Source organism: Struthio camelus, chromosome 1 (genome assembly GCF_040807025.1).
Source record: "Struthio camelus isolate bStrCam1 chromosome 1, bStrCam1.hap1, whole genome shotgun sequence".
NCBI classification, from domain to species: domain Eukaryota; kingdom Metazoa; phylum Chordata; class Aves; order Struthioniformes; family Struthionidae; genus Struthio; species Struthio camelus.
In genome coordinates this window covers 188,935,688-188,953,298 of record NC_090942.1, presented here as the reverse complement: position 1 = coordinate 188,953,298, position 17,611 = coordinate 188,935,688, and the positions used below count along the sequence as shown (strand labels likewise).

The 17,611-nt window shown below is 42.4% G+C and overlaps 1 protein-coding gene across 3 annotated transcripts in view; it reads right to left on the bottom strand.

Annotated features, from left to right (window-relative positions):
* Nucleotides 1-15,074, bottom strand: part of NAA16 (N-alpha-acetyltransferase 16, NatA auxiliary subunit) — a 76,647-nt gene extending 61,573 nt beyond the window's left edge. Inside the window, exons 1-3 of one of the 3 annotated variants that reach the window (XR_011138594.1) lie at nt 14,599-15,074; nt 2,428-2,512; nt 39-143 (exon numbers count right to left, since the gene is read on the bottom strand). Coding sequence is in view for 2 of the 3 variants with exons in the window: in XM_068929723.1 (XP_068785824.1) it covers nt 39-143; nt 2,428-2,512; nt 14,599-14,652 (244 nt within the window). In the remaining variant the exon portion in view is untranslated. Of the gene's footprint in view, nt 1-38; nt 144-2,427; nt 2,513-5,051; nt 5,293-14,598 lie in introns of those variants that run through there. The other 2 variants (XM_068929723.1, XM_068929724.1) reach the window with 2 other exon arrangements.
* Nucleotides 15,075-17,611: the final 2,537 nt, after the last annotated feature.

Below are 17,611 nucleotides of genomic sequence, written 5' to 3'. Positions count from 1 at the left end.
CACAGAGCAAAAAGGTCAGGTTATGTTTCAAAGGATACAGACGTGACTCTTCACATCATTACGAAGTCCTTTACGAACAAATTCGTATGCTTCTTCCTTCTTCCCTAAACAGTTCAAGGTCAATCCTTTCATAGCCAGTGTCTCTGTAAGAAATGTCATATGCTTATGTTTGACTTCCCATATGCCAGTTTCACAATACAGATATCCTTTGAAGTTGCTACACAGTTCCCCAATGCATGATAAATTCAGATCAGGGTAGCGGCCTAGCACAGCTGAAGATTGTTAACCCAGTATTTTCTTTTTTGAAATTGGTCTTAGAAGGCCATGGCAGAGCACCATATAGCTATGATGAACACAGACAACACAAACTTCATCAATAAAGAAATACAATGCTCAACTGCTTTAAGAGAGTTAACAACAAGCTAAAGCAATTTTAGAGAGCTTTTCATTGTATGTTAGAGCTCCAGGTAGGTAGAACATGAAAGCTTGCTTTAGGTTCTGTTATGCCGTAAGAAATAAAGATCTTTGGCATCATCACCTTCTCCATGAGAAGTCTGCTTATAAAGCCTTAGTTAAGAGTACAATATTTCCTTCTGCAGTATTTCTGCGGTACAAGACCTTTTCAAAGCATATGTTTAATGAATTCTGCCAGTATCCAAAGAGGCACAAGATTGCAAATAATATGTTGGTGTAACTATCGCTTCCCTGCACCACTCTTCAGGGAGCACTGTGGGAAACAAGTTGCATGCATGTCCAAAAGCTACTCCAGATTAATACTTTTTTTCCTGCAAAGTAAGCCGTCACTTACTTTTAGCCTCTGCTAAAAGAGAACATTAGTCATATTTTCATCCTAGTACTCCGGCTTTCCTGCAACTACCACCTTTCCCCCATATTAGTGGAAAGGACATATCCTCTCAAGGTCAGCCATAAACCAGGAGGTCAGCTTGAAGTTTAATGGGTAGACCTGTCTCCAATATGATTTTCTGTAAAAGTATACCTAAAGTAAATGATGAGCCAAAAAGTAACCAAGGTTTTGGGGTTTTTTGTTTTGTTAAAATCATCCTAAAAACAGACCGTAAAAAGACTGTAAGCCAGAACTTTACCTTGTCAGTAATATCAGGAAGCCTGAAAAAGTATCTCTGAGTGAAGGAATTCAGCTTTCTCCTACCTTCCTACACTAGGGAGGTAAGTGCCCAACTGCAGCAACGCATGTTTGTCACCTTCTCACTTGAAGTTTCTAATTCCTTATCTCTGAAGCTAAGTGTGACAACAGTGCAGCCTCCCATCAGATCACTTCATTGGCTTAGTTCTGCTTCAGCTGTTCATTCCAGGCCTTGCTCCCAAGCTTCAAAGCCATTAGTGGCTCAGAGCCCAAGTAATACGTTGACTGCCAAGGCAGCTATTTGTCCTGGAAAAGTTTGAGACAGCAACAGCAGACAAGACCATAGAAGCATAGAGCGAGCGATTATAAAAATGCAACTGCTAGTAGAGACAAGTGCATTAGGTCACAGGCCTCTCTGCAGCTTTGAAGTAACTCACATACTGTACTTTCATCTCTAGGAGAGTAATAAAGACAACCAAGAAATAGCAGGCACTGATCTAAGAATCAAACAAGAAGGACTGGTCACAAACATTTTTCCCCTATCTGACCATAAAATCTTGGTAAAATGACTTTTACTGACAGAACACACGCACACAGAGTGTTAAAATGCTTCAACAGTAAACAATCAAAACAAATCTACTGTTTCAGAAGGAAAGATTTCCTGAAGCAAGCAGTGGAAATCCCAAAACACACCAGGACTAGAGTATCCTATGGAGAATTAAGTCCTAGCAGATAAAAAAAATAAAAGTCACATTTTCCTGTCCAGTTTCCTGCAATACTTATCAGAAGAGGCTCTCCAGATTTTCTTTAGCTTCAAGTCTTAGCATCAATGGTATTACACTTACCTGTGTTCCTTATAAGTAGGGACTTGATTTGCAGTAGAGAAAGCTGAAGTATTCACTTGCCAAGGAAAGTGAGATTTTTAGTTCCTTGGCAAAATATCTTACTAAAAAACCAAACAAAAATACCCCATACACCCACAGAACACACCCACACACTAGCATTCTGACCTGGAAACCTAGAAAGGCAACTTACTTGGAAGCTTAACTGAAGTGTGCTTCCACCATATATTTTGATCTTCACCATCCCATCACACACGAGTGCTTCAGGCTATGAGCTAACATAGAGACTTAGTCTGAATACATCAAGACTGAAATCCAGAGTATTATTCAATCTTAAGGATAGAATCATACTCAGTGACAGAATCCTTTCTTCTCCAGTACTACGGAATAGACTGACTGTATATTTAAACTCACGACAGGGAGATGGGGGGGGGGGGAACAAACACAACAAAACCATAAAAGTCTCTTGAGGTCCGCAGTTACCTCCATGTTCAGCAAACTTCGGGTTAGAGAGGATCATCTTGCAGAACTTGAGTCCATTTTTGTACTGTTTTTGTTCATAGCATTTCTGGAGGGGGGGGAGAAGATAGATTACAGTTACTGAAACGCTTTTAGAAAACAAAGCATCTTAACATACTAGTACAAATGTAGTAGTTCTTTTAATAAGCTACCAGCAATTAGATCATTAATGAGTGCCAGCTGAATGACTATTCGTGTTACATTGCCTCTCTTCAGTGCTCACAACAGTATCTGCCATCATTTACTTGTGGCTAATGCTCTACCTCACGATCTCCACCGAAATCTAATTGTTGGTAGGTTACAAGTCAGTAACTCCTTTACAACAGGAATAGGAAGGACAGGTAGAAGTGTCTTTGCTTTGTTATGAAAATCCTTAAACTAGAGACCCAAGTTAGAGAGCTTGAGTCAACAGAACTTTTGAGAAGACTCAGAGGCTTAAAGAAACCAGATATTCTTTGCAACATCTCATTTCCCTGGCCTAGCAAGCAGATTCTCAGAGAATACCGTCTCCCATGTAGACTTTTTCAAGAAAAGAGAAACCATGAAGTAGTATAGACTTATTTCTGACCTCAGGAAAGCCATATATGGAGGGAGGGAGAATTCACCAGGGTATTAAAGAGTTAGTTGCTAGCTGGAATAATATAGCTAAAGGCTACTTTTAAATTTAGGGCCCATTGCCAACTTACATGATCAATAGATAAAACAAAGCCATTCCAATGTGGGAACACAAGGAAAAGAGTTCTTGTGAATCCAGGTACCCCTACTTCTATGGAAAGAAATCAGCTCATTAAAGAAAAGTCTGCTAGGTTTTGGTCATTTAGGACTAATTACTAAACTTTGAAGTGGTCAACTATAGCATTTACTTAAACCAGTTAAAGGCATGCTTATATTAGTCAGCATAAGAGTGATTCAAGGTCACATGCTCACATTTCTTTTCCTGAAGGAAAAGCTACAAAAAAAAAAAGAAAGGCTTAAACTGGCACCACTTGAAGTGAATATAGTGTGTTGTCCTGTCAAATTTAGACAGCTCTTCCACAGGGAAACTGTTTTTTCCAGTTAAGTAATTCAGATGATTAACTCTCTGCTAGATCACTTCTATTCCAATCAGTCCTCTGAGACTGAAAAAAAATCTATTTAGAAGCACACATACAAAAAGGTATTTCAAAGCCACTGTCCCCTCACACACTTATAGAGGGTAACAGATACTAGAATAATGAGCTAGCTTTGTCAACTCAGTGGCTAGCCAAATATTGGCTGAAAACAGGCAACATTTGCTTTCTTCGGATACAGGCTTCGGCATGGCACAGGTCTTAAGTGGCCTTTGACTCAGAGGAGTCTGCTAAAGCAGCAGACTCTCAAGTTAAACAAACACAGTGTAGTAACTCCTTTGCAGCCATAATGCACCATCATATTGCTACCAAGGTAGCAGCAGTACAGATGCACATCTATGCTCACTTTTCGATTACTAGCTAAGGCACCAAAACAAGAATCCTTTCCCACAGCGCATGGTAAGGAGCGTAACTGCAGAGAGTTTAGACTCTGTCTGAAACAAGACACTTTCAGTTAACCATGATTATACTAGAATTTAGCCTCCAGTTAATCTAGGTTGGCAGGAACCTTTGGATATCACCTAAATTTTCCCTCAAAACAAAGAGAGCTAGGCTTGACATTAGATCAGATTGGTCAGTGCCTTGTCTGCTTGACTTCCGGCAGTAAGGACAGAGATTCCCACAACAGAGACAAATACAATCATGCTATGGTAACTAATATTTAGACAACAGGAAAAAAAGTTTTGAGGATTTGAAACTGAGAACTATTTTCCCATCTTTATCTGAAATAATCCAGGATGCTTGGAGATCCTGGGGGGGGGGGGGGGGGGGAGAAGGGAGGGAGCAACAAAGAAGAGAAAATTCTCCCATTCATAAGATGCCAAGTATCTTTTTTTTCTAGAAGTCATAAGAAACTACTAACAACACTTTCAGTATGCTTTAAGTTTATTCAGTACGTATAAAAAAGTAACAAACTGTGACCATTCATCCATGTTGCATCACGCAATTCTGGCAAGGCTGAGTGAAACCTCAAAATACAGAGCGATTCTTAACCATACAACAGAAGCTATTTAGCTCAAGAGTATACTTAAGACTCATTAACTACTTGAGGAAGTTCGGGGTATTATCCTTATTCTGACTTTTTTCCCCCGCCTAAAAGGGGTTCCCTTTTGGCCTAAAACAAGAACTGAGCACCTAGAAGTTATTTTAAGTAGGTACAATTTGAGCAAAATACACATTAATAGTATTTGAAAGGCAATTAGTCTTTGGTACTGTTGTGCTTGGTCTCATGTTCTAATCAACACCTTGATTATAACGCCAAACCAACTTTCTGATATTTAAAATTGCTACTTAGAGCAGTTTAGAGCATAGAGTTTGTCCCACACTACCCAATGATTTTTTAAACTACTATAGAGTTATAACTAAATTTGAGACTTTTGGAAAACAAGCAAAATCACACATTTTCCAAAGGCTAACAGATGGATAGAAGAGAGAAGTTAATGCTCTCCACTGAGAGAAAAGCATGAGCTCAACACTCACCGTTGTTTGGCTTGCTGGTTAGATAGCGTGCATAGTCATACTTGTCAATAAAAAAAGGTTAGCTCAAAACCGGCCACAGAACACAACATCTCTTGTCCAGCTGGTAGTCACCAGACAGAAAAGGAACTTGGGTTATCACAAGAGAGGGGCAGACTACAGAAATACAGAATAAATCAGTACAAAACCTGACTTCATTTAATTCTACTGCTTATGGTATAGCCTTGTTGACAAGTCAAAAGGTGACTTCTCAGGCCACATCTATTCCAGAAATAACTACCACCGTTAGTTGGTAACCTTCCCCCCCTGCCCTCCCAAGACTCTGCTCAGCATCGCAAGTTACTTTCTGGTCATCATCAATACATACTGATGTACTGAAAGGCTTGTAAATTTATCTGCACTGAGAAGCCTTGGATTTTAATGTGTTCAAACTTCACAAAAGGACTGCTTTTAACTTTGTCTGTCATACAACAGTGTATGAGCACACCATGCTCCACCTGTAACTTGTTCACAGAAGACCAGAGTTCAATGCCACATGATACCGTTCATTCTGTAGTACAGAAGGGAATCTCCTACTTGAGAAACTCGATGTCTCCATTATGTATTCTCAAGTTGTGTACTAATCAGGATAAATATAGCTCAAGCGTATTCATTAATATCAATCCCATTAAATTAAGTCTTTTGATGCATTAAAATTTCACACTGATATGCTGGATTTTTAGAAACAGCTTTGTCTGTTATGCTTAATGTGAGGCCTTTTTATGGCAATAATTTCCTGCTAAACATTTGTGCTTTGGCTTTAATTCTTATACGCCTGAAACCACAAAGGAAGCTTTTGGCAAGGCTAAAATATTAGCTAGCACTTATGCTACCAGATGTTTCAGGAAGGCGTTACTTCCTCTAGCAAATCTTGGTTTATTCCCTTTTTCAGCACTAACCTAAAGATAGCAAAGTCTGCAAGTAGATTTTTACACAGATAAGCTAGACATCATTCTATATATATTGCTGTAGGCAACTAGTAGACATCAAACGGCATAACGTCCAGGAAGTAACTATAAAGGTAAAAAAGGTACTATTAAGAACGATACAACAATTTAGAGCAAGAGGAGGTTATTTAAAACTTATTTGCACTGCTTTGCTTTTCTACTTAAGGTTTTATAAACATTTCATTGGAATTTGCAAATAGTGGTATATCAACTTCTTTAAGTAAGAAAAAACAACAGAAAACTTGCACCCAGATAAATATCAACAGAATCAGGGCTTTGAATAGCTCAGTAAGACTACTTACAAAGAGAATGGCTTCATGTACCACTGCTTAATTCTGTATGCTATGCATATGTAAATTATGCCTAACTATTCGCAAAACCAGGATAGTATCTGTATTTACATGCTTTGCACCTCACTAGAGGAAACATTTGTCACTTCAAGACAAAACTAGTCTTCTATTGAGAGAACAGTTATATTTTCAGCATGTTAAAGTTTAATACATATATCAGCAGTTTCATAGCTGAAGAACATCTCATTGTGGCCCTCATGCATTAACACCTACTTAAGGGAATTTTCAGAAGCCATCTAGAGTAGTAACCTCTACTGGCTACTCAGACAGGGCTGCAGTCATCATAACCGATTTCCCTTCCTTACTCTCCATTCCTCAGGCTTCTGAGTGTGCTGAAGTGGCATTATTTCAGAAAAATCCCATTTCCATGTGAAAGTCAAATAAAATGTAATATTACATGCAAAGAATCAGGTCAGGTTTTTCATCAAACCAAATAGCAGCACTAAGAACAAGCAACCAAGCTTCCTTGATCAACTTAAAATATTTTAAGAGTTTGACATCGTTTGAGACAGTTTCTGGCTGTAATCAAGCTGCAATTAAAAACTTCTGTCCAGATGAGACATCTGGACCAGTCTCATAGTGAGCAAGTGAAGTTTCCTTTAATAATGCTACTGTAATTGAAAAAAAAATTGGTTGCCATCTCTCAACATGGCATGGAAAGAATGCCGGAAGTCAGCAGCACTGGAAATCTGTCCAAGCCGCAATGGCAATTAAGTTTAGCAATAAATAACAATAATAAAAAAACACATTCTACCACCGATTGTCATTCCGACCACTATTTTTTACTGGGCGCTATCTGACAAGTATTTCAGGGCTGTTCAACTCTAATACACTTCTTTGACCAAAACCAGTCACAATCAATACAGACACATCAGCATACTGTCAGTGCCGCTCCTCCTCTTAATTGAAATTTAACACTTGAACCTTTAAAAAACAAAAAACTTCCTTGTTCTACTGCATATCCACAAAGCAATGTCTTTTGCATCTAACAGGCAATTGAGTACTTCTCACTACCGCTCGTGAAATTTCTCATCTAAGTACATTAATCAGATTTTAGGTAAAATGCAGTAAATATTGCTGGCAAACATTATTTATTAGCATACAAAGTTATTCACTAGCTTGATAAGAAGGTCTGACACAATCTTATTTGATTTTGATATCCAATTAACTTCTGGAAGTTTTTAGTATTCGTGGTGGAAACGCTAAGTATCAAAATGTTTCACAAGGCAAACAGCAATACTGACGTCAGAAGAAAAGTTGTCATGATACTATTAAACTTCAGAGGTTAGGGATCTCTGCATAAGGTTCTTCTCTGAACAGCAACCGCTCCTCCATACTGTTTTCAGCTCTGATGTTTGAGAGGATGAAAAAAAGAATCAGTTTGTGAGGGGATTTGAGCTCATGGAGGCCAAGAAAAGGATTGTCGGTACGACTTTCCCATTTTCACAGCACTCTAGATGCCTTGCTCCATGACAACTCTGTCATAGTATCAACATATTTTTTTCCGCACTCCCCCAAGCCCTACTGATATTACGCACACGCAGTGCCACTCCTACTGTGCTGGTGAAAGTATCCTCATTAGCTGAAATAAAGAGGTAGTCAACCTACCTCCAGCCCTTCTCACTTCAATTGGCAAAATGTACAGGCCACGTAGGTCACCCTGCCCTAAATCTGGGCACTTGCCATGCAGAACAGTGCTGAGTCCCAGGACACACACGGTTGTGCAAAACAGAACAAGTGGCCAGCATGAGATAGAGAGGTAATATTTTGGTCATCACAGTACTAATGCCACAGTAACATCTAAGCTTTTACTATAATGACTCTGTACATGAACACCTCCTTTCCTTTAGCCAGCTTTTTTGCTGATTAAAGTTCAAATATACAGATTACATAAAACAGATCTCATTTTCACTTGGAATACATACAGTAACTACACAGAATACACTGTTAGCAGAATAAAGTGGATATTGTGTTTGCTATCATATTGTATGTGCATGATAAACAAATGCTGTTCCAGAATTTTTTTGTCAGGGACATCTTTCAGCAGCCCTATAAATTAGGCCCCTTTTAGGGAGGGAAGGGGAGGGACAGAAGCCATTTATTAAATTAAGACCTACTCTAACTCTGTGCTGTGCATACACTTCAATAAAACTTGAATCCCTAGGATATCCTTTGCTTTAAGCAAAGGAGCAGAAACAATACAGAGATCATTTAGTAGAAAGCTCTTTCTTACAAGTACATTGTTTGCATCTGTAGCTTCCTCACACTTGGTTAGTAAAGCTGCTCTCTACAGTTCATGAACATGTGTATGCCTCTGCAGAACAGAAACCACAGGCAGCAACATTAGAAATTTGATAAGTCATAGTCCCATTATGCATTTTATACTGGTTTTTAATTTGCAGTTTGAGTAGAAGTACCAAAGAGACCAATCTGCCACGTCCCCTAGGACGAAACTGCAATTGACTAGCAAAAACTCAGACTGAGCAGGTGCTCCAAAAGCTGCTGGAATTGCATCTATGAGTTAGATGAAATGAAACTATCAACATGAGCAGCGTTTTGCGGGACCTGATACATACACATGCATAAAACTCAGGTTTTAAAGGTTATGCTTTTAATTAGATATCTTAAAACAAGTTCAAGGCAATTACTGACGCAAGCCTAAAAGGCTAACCTCATCACAACATTCCATGGAATATTTAATACAGTAGTTCAGGTTACAAAGGAAAAATACTGCATGAATCAAAAGATCATGTCAGAGGCCCACCTGGCACAGGCCACTTTCAGACGCAAGGTACAATGGTAGATGCATAGCAAGAGACTTATTCGCAAGACAAGCATTGTTACAGTTCTCTCCAGAATGCTCTTCGCCTCCAGCTATTTGCATCTCAACAGTCCTCTGAGTCAAAGGGTGCATCTTTGCACACACAAAAATTTAAAGGACTTATTACCGTGAACCCATTCAGTACCTAAAACTTTAGCAGCTACTATGCCTTGCAGCAAGAGACTCCACAGTTTAACTACCTTTTTGTTAAAAAGGCCTCCTTCAGTTTGTTTGGAACCTACCACTTTACAGCTACTCTTTACGCACTTGCTTCTAGTCTAATTTTTTTTCCAAAATGGAAACAAGTCCCTACTTCTCCAAATTGTTAATTAGTTCAGAGTCTTCCATTACGGTTTCCCCCCTTTAAGAAGGTCATTTCATACTTTTCTCCCTTTTCCAAGGAGCTGGGGTGGGGAAGAGAACCACCAATACATACAGTATTACAAACGCTGGCTTGTGATGGACTTCAACAGTGATACGTTGGCACTCTTCTACCCAGAGAATAAGGAATAATTCCCAGAACTCAATGGCTTTCAACTGCTGCACACTGAAACTGTTTTAACAGAACTCCACAAAATCCCTAAAAATCTTAATCTCACAAGTAATTCAATTCAGAGTTCATGCTGTGTCTATGTTAAATTAGGATTCCCAAACACAACACATTAATCTACAAGTAATTTTACCTGCTATCATTCAACTTACTCCAGAATCATGAAGTACTTATGGCAGTAAAGGTGAAGGTTGTCTGAAAAGCTGCAGAAGTAGCTTAGTATAACTGAACTCATATTGCTATTTGTCACTTATTCTGTTCAACATAACCACAAATAATCTAGAAAGAGTTCCAGTCAAAACTTTGTGAGACTTTATTCTGAAAACCTACCATTTATCCATACAGGATCTTTCCTTAAGGAAAGCTCAGCACGAATAAACAACCAGTCTCATTCCATGGAAACCTAGCTTGAGGGTGACGACTGTTACAAACTCCTCTTGAAAATTTAAGATCAGAATATTCAGGACATAGTCATCTCCAAATTAGATGCCCTTAAATAACTGTGAGGCATGCTTTTCCCTTACCAAGATTCATGTTGTCTTACCCAGTCATCTCTTTATCTATAGGTCCAAGAGTATATTCTCTACAATTCTATTAGTCTACAGTTTGCCAGATATTAACTTTCAAAAGGGTTGCTGAACATACCAGGAAAGCAGGCTGCACTCTTCCTATGCTACTCGCCTCCAAGAGCACAAGTAACAACTGTACCCTAAACAGGCTTATTAGTTAGACCAGATTTTTACTGACAGCTCTATCTTTAAAGGAACCAATTTGTTAGACTTCAAACATCCACTACCCCAGATTACGATGGCTACCTCAGCTACGTTACTCATCCACCTTGTCAGGCATTAGTTAGCAGAGCACCATACCTTCCTAATCATTGAGTTTAATAGTTTGGCAACTTCCCCTCACCAGGAAACTGCTTATCTGCATGATAAGCCATTATTACTTCATGAAATAAAATGGAAACTGTTAGACTGTAATGCATAGAATCTGCACAAGTGTTTGTAGGAGATGATGCAGTTAATTCCTTCCTCAGATCACTTATGTTTAAAGAATACTGTAGAAACCAGGGAGCAAAAAGCACAACACACAGAAGTCAAGTAATTCCTCAAGAGAGATAGGGCACCTTAGATAATTTAAGATTTCTTCACAAAAAAAGAAAGATACATGCCTGAATGAACTAAGAAGCAATAAGTTACTGCTACAAAATGATATACTTGCAGGCTTTTGGGATTTAATTAAATTTAGTCAAAGGGAATAAACGGCTGTTCTTCCAAATCAGCAAGAACGATGCCTTGCATGTGAAAGTGCACTACGACTTACCTCCCTTATAACAGAGGGAAATATTTACAGACTATCCCTTCCCTTAAGGGAAATGTATTTGCAACTAAAGAAACAAAACCTCTTTATACTACAATAACACATGGAATTCACTAAGAAATCAAAAGATTAGTTATTTAAATGCATGATACTATTCAGTTGTATTCAGCATGAAACAAATACAGGGGACAATATCTTACACCATATGGTACTGTGCAGACACGACCAATCATTACAAGACAAGTTACCTGCTCTTAAAAACAGTCTCGACAACTAAGCCAGTATCACACCTCTACTATTTTCCTCTGAGCTGCTCTTGTGGACCACTATTATACTGTCTAGAGAGAGTTGATTTCATTCTATTAAGTTTAATTTGATTCCTTAAACCTATTTTTAAGGTGAGATGCAGTTTGTAATCTGGGTTCTTAAAGGGAAAAGTTAAGTCACAAACTGAAATATACTTGAAAGCAAACTTAAAACTTATTCAGATATGCAAAATAAGAGATCTCCCTAAACTTACTAGAAGTAGACACCAAACTCCAGCATTAAAAAAAAAAAAAAACACCCCACACCTCAACTATAGCTGTAACTATAGCTCATCTACAGCTGAAGTCTGCTTTTTTTTCGGGGGGGGGGGGGGGGGGGGAAGGCAGGGAGTGAGAGGAAGCATTCCTGTATTAAGTCTTCTTGGATGCCTTTCTCTCTTCCTGTAAAAGGAAGAGCCAGGAAGTTTCTGAACACTTCCTCCATGCCTTTTTGCAAGACTGGAAAGTAAAGCAGAAGGGAGCTTGAAGTTGCTCAGCCTCTCCTTTCCAAGGAACGTCACACCCGTAAGGAAGATCACGGCTTCCAGTGCAAGAGCACTAGCCTAAGAAAAAACCTCACAGAAGAGCAGAAACAAGGCTTAAAAGACAAAACAGGTTTGGAAGTTAAGACAGTAACAGAAAAGAGCTCCAGCACTACCTCTTACAGCCATATAGAGAAAGAAGAACTATTACTTCCATGCTAGAATTTTACCTATGCTGCAATGACATTACTTATGTAATCTCGTCACAGCTAGTTCTAAGTCAGCTTGTTCAAGTACTGCCAAGCATGCAGACATGTAAACTAGCATTAAAGACTATCCACTCAGCTTCTTGAGATTTCACAGTTCACACCAAACTCCACAAGGCTATGCTAGCGAACCCAGCTTACACAGAGCTATTATTTAGGCATCTTATTCAGACTGCTAATAACCTCTCTCATATGTGTATATATATGCATACACACACAATGAGTGACCACTACGTAGTTCTCACGATAGCTAAACCCTTGAGCTCCCCATTTCATAACTGCTAATTCTCTGCAAAGTAATCATAAAAATACTTAGACTTAATATGTTAACACAGTTACCTCACATCCGTTCCAAGTGATTAAATTATGATATGCTTGTTAAGTCCTATTATACAGCCTCCCACACTCACAATATTTTGTTGATTTCTAAAATATCCATTGCATCTCCAGTCATTGAAGTGTTCTGGCAGTACTAAAGTAGGTAAAAGTGGCTTTGACCACAGAACAGCCTTTAGCACTACGTGCTGTATTGCTACGCTATAATAGTCATGTCAACCAACCCAAAGGTTCCGTTTGGACTGTGTAGACACTGCTATTCCAGGAAGAGATAGCCATGAAAAAGTCAAAGCTAGACAGAAAAAGTAGTAAGAAACTAAGTTCTAAGAAGTATATGAAGTGACATATGAACAAGTGAAAGTTTAACACTTTAGGAACAGTGACTTGCCACAGCATAGCACATCAGTTAGCTCTTCAGAAGCCTTCAGAAAGTAAGTACCTTTCCATATGAGCTTCAGTGAAATTATATTTACTTCATTTTCCTCACCTAAGAAGCTGTTTGGTTCACTGTTCAATACAAACAGGAATAGGTTGCCTAGAATACGATCATCTAAAAAAGCTCTTGTATTTATCATTTTAAGAAATTACAAGTGATTGCTACTATGAACTTGTTTGCTACTAGTAAGAATAGTCACTTAACTGTTCTAAAATTAGTCATTTATTTTTAGCAGAGAGAAAGTGGAGTGCTAGAATGACTTACTAAGATGCATACCATAAGCATGCAGTAAGCAACAAATCACCATTAAGCACTCTTAAGTTTTTTTTAAAACCTACATACTACTCAAAGCCAGCAAAAGAAAAGCATTCCAAAGCACCTGCTTAAGTGCACCAGTCACATAGAGTACAGAAGCTTGTATATGTCCTTTGTTTTGACTGCAGCTTCCTGAAGTTAAAACGCTCATCTCCTATCTACAAAGTTACTGAAACTAACCTAACAAGTTCTGATATAACTGAAGGAATTAGTGTAGGTCAACAGTCCTGCATAGACCTCCTCTACCCCTGGAAAGGCAAACTGGCATAAAAATCCTTAAGTTTGTTGAGGCTGGGAGTCCGTTAGTATCACTCTGAGACACTCATGAACAGTTTTTTTCTTCTCTCTCTCTCTCATTTTAGACTTCCTTAAAAAGAAGTAACATTACAAAAAAAAAGAAGTCAGTAAGTAGAAAGTTATAGTTAAAATGAGTTCCTTCTTTAACATCACCTCATAAGTTCTAAACGTCCTTGCACCATAAAGTCCAGGAGGTGAGGTAGCCTACGCCAATAATTTCACTAGGCTGCTGCAGCTCAGCATGCAAAAGTTGAGAAAACTTTTTCAGAGGACTTGCAAAGTCAGGATAAGTTAAACCGCCAGACTTCTTCGGCTACACTTAAAAGACTTTCTCGTGAAACAGCTTTAATCTATACCCTCTAATAAAACGGATACCGTCACTGAAAAGGAAGGCAACTTATCAGGAGCAAATCTCTGCACCGCGCTTTGAGGTCTGCCCCCAATCTCCCGAGCACAGCCGAAAGAGCATGAAGCGTGCGTTGCCAGCAGCGTGCCAGTCCCTCGTCCAGCCTGCCCTGCTCGGGGCGGCAAGGCAGCTCCCCCTCCGCCCCCCAAACCGGCTCTTCCAGCCTCCCGCAAGACCGATACCGGCCCGGACCCGAGCCCGCCTCCCCGGCAGGGCCGCGGCCGCCGCCTGCGCGCAGGGGGAGGGACAGCGAAGACAAAGTCGCGGCAGAGCAGCCGGAGCTCGCCCCGGAGTTGTTGTTCCGAGCGGGGACGAAGGAGAACCGCGGCCCCGCGGCGGATCCCTCCCTCCCTCGCCCAGCCGGGGGCGACACCAACCCCTCCCGGCCCCCCGCGCCAGCGAGAGGGGCTCGCCCGGCCTGCTCGGCGGGCCCCAGACAAAGGAAGGAAACGGGAACGAGCCGGGAAGAGCAGGGCGAAGAGGAGGCGGCGGCGGCAGCTCCGGCTTCCCCGCACCCCGGACGAGCGCGACCGCCGCATCCTCCGCCAAACTCCGGGCGCTCGGGCAACGGCGGAGCAACCCCGCCGCGCGGGGCGGCGGGCAGCCGACGAGAGGGCGGGGGGGGGGGGGGAAGGAGCGAGAAGGGCGGCGGCGGAGAAGGAGGACCGGTATCTCACCAGGATCCGCTTGAAGAGGTTGCTCTCCTTGGGCGGCAGCGGCACGGACGGCATGGCGCAGGCGGCCCGGGGCGGGCAGCGGCTCGAGGGTCTCGGCTAGCGGGGGCCGGGCCGGGAGGCGAAGGCAGCTGAGGGGAAAGAAAGGGGGGGGGGAAATGCCGATACGAGGGAGGGGGCCGAGTGAGGGGAGGGCAGACGGGTAGGGGACCCCCAAACTCCACGGGACGACGGCGCGACTCCTGCCCGAGCAGCGGCGGCGACTCTTTAACTCATTGGCCTGCGCCGCCCTCCCCGCCGGCTCCCCTCACTGCTGCGCGCGAGCGCGGCCCCTGTGCGCAGCTGCCGGGGAGGCCTCGCTGCCCGACTGACGCTGCAAAATGGCAGCCGGGGTCCCCTGCGCGCAGGCGCACCGCCACCTCGCGCCGGAGGGGGCGGCGGGCGCGGAGCCCCCCCCCCCCCCCCAACGGCGGCCCCCGCGCGCTGCCTGAGGCGGCCCCGTGCGGAGCGGCGCCCCGGACCCGCCGCCTACGCCGCTGCCGCCCTCCCGCTTCTCTCCTTCGCCCTCCCGGCTGGAGGGGCAGGATTTGCTGTTCGCCCTTCCGCCCCGCCCGCAGGGGAGTTACCTGCGAGGGCGGTGCTGGGCGGCGGGAGGCCGGCAGGGGCTTCCCTGAGGGGGGCCGCCGGCCGGGAAGGGGCAGGGGGTCCCAGCCGTTGGCCCCCCCTCCCTCCCGAGGCCCGAGTCATGGCTGCGTCGCAGCCCGCGGCCGTTGGGGCGGCATGGGGCCGGGCTTGCCGCGTTTGGCCTCGAGATAGGGGAGCGAACCGCCTTTGTCTGCTCGTGCGCTGCCATCCCCTCGTCTCTGGCCCCAATAACCTAGATGTTGTGACCGCTGTCTCAGGGGCCAATTCGCGCTGACACGGTAGAGCCACACGGTCGGAAAGCCTAGGAAAATGTTGCTGGAAGAGGACAAAGTGCCTGTGAACCTCCGTTTTTGGGGAGGCTGAGTGCTTGCCATGGTCTGGCTGGTGTTTAAGCAAACCACAGCAAACTACCAGTCGGGCTCTTAGCAAGTATGGCTGTCATCTGCTGCATTAATTCATTTTTCAGGAGTTGATTATGCAAAACTTCCCAGCACCATCATGCATACTTAGAAGTATTAATTCATGGTTTGGCTTCTTTGCCAGAGCAAGTTTAAAGTCATCTTAAAATTAAATTTCCTTCTTATTATTCCCAGGAATGGCTCTTATTCTTGCACAGATTCATTTAAAAACAAACAAAAAAGAAACACGAAAAACACTTGGCCTGGGGCATTTACTTGGAAGGAAAACTGGTTAAATTAATCAAAGTTATAACCAATTAAAAAGACTGTCTTACAGGGGAAAGTATTAGGCAGCCTCAATTAGAATCTCTGTTTATGTAATTACTCTTTGAAAATATTAATTATATTTTGGTATGTTTAAAAGAATTTTGTAATAATGATAGTTATCCACCTTCTATCTTGGATAATTAACATGATAGACATCCACAGTAAAGCAAGAAAACAGTGTATATTACCCATCAGAAAAGTTGTATACTCACACATAAAGTAGGTAACCGTGTGACTATGACAGGTTCCCAGGCATGGCGTCCTTGACTTGTAGGCAGTCACAGGCAGTGCCTCCTTGCTCATGGACATGGTAGGTGCTTTCGTTTTAGGCCAAGTGAGGGAACAACAATACTACGTGCTGTAGTATTTCCAGCATGCTGTTCCCAATTTTGTGTTTTTTCTGCTGTAATGACGTAACCGTTCCCAGCATAGCACAGTATTGAGTATCTGATTTTTTGAAAGCAAGAGTATTGTTGGCAACGATGGCCAACTTGACTTTGCCACGCTGGATCATTTTCAGAGTCTGTTTGTACCACAGCATGTATTCAGCACATTTTATAACCTCCTGAAGCCTTGACTTCATGAACACTAGTTTTCTATCTTCTTAGCAAAAGACATGTCATGCCTTCTGTCAGGTTGAGTAATAGAAAGATGCATCTCCAAGACAGTCAAGCTAATATTGTGCTAGGTGGACCCTTGGTCTGAAGCAATAGCCTGTTCTTAACAGCTAAATGTTTCTTTGTTTCCTGCTGGTCCCAATACTGGAAAGAGCACTGTCTGAAGACAGATTGGTAGCAAGTAAGAGGCAGGGGTTCGATTTGGGTTTAGACATGTGTCTGTATTAAAGATCTGTGTTAACAGCAGCAAGCAAATGAAAGCAAGGAGGCAATAAAAGAATCGTTTGTAGATTCTCAGAGTGGCTCTGTAGTGGCTCAGAGAGAGAATAAACGAAGAAATGAGCTTTTTGGGGCACAGAGTGCTGGTTGAAAGTGAGGTTTGGGAATGCAGTCAAGAAAGCTTTCTCTTGTCATTAAATCCCACTGTGCTGGGCACAACAAAGCTCTCTCTGCAGTCTTTGTTCATTAGCAGGACTGTATTCAAGACGCATACGATTCTGTCACCGGTTTTTCCTGCAATTCAGAAGTCTAAAAGAAGAAACAATCCAGAAGTCTAAAAGTTGACAAACTGAGTCAAAAGGGGGAAGCAATATCAAAGTGATACATACATTATAACAAGCTTGTAATGTTGTGGTGTCCATTGCTTTGCTCCAAAGCTTGTTAACATCAAGGTTTCCATAGAAGATGCGGCACGATGCTCGCGAATTGCTAAGCCCAGTTGGGGCCCCCTGAACAAAAAAGGCCTCCGTGCAAGCATAGGCCTGCCTTCACACCGAGTGCGTTGTAAGCCTGGAGCTCGGTCTGTCTGATTAGCCATTTCTTTACCTCCAGTATCTAAGCCAATAGGCAGCTCAGGATAGCCAAATGTGGGATTTATAAATACAGGCCTGTCGCTGGTGTCCTTCTCACCCCCGCCCCCCCAAAACCCTGCTGCCCTACTGCTGTCACTCCTTCTGCTCCTTACAGCCTGGCGTGGCTGCTCTGCTCGCAGTGCACCCTGCCCCGAGTACCTTGCACCCCATGTGCTTG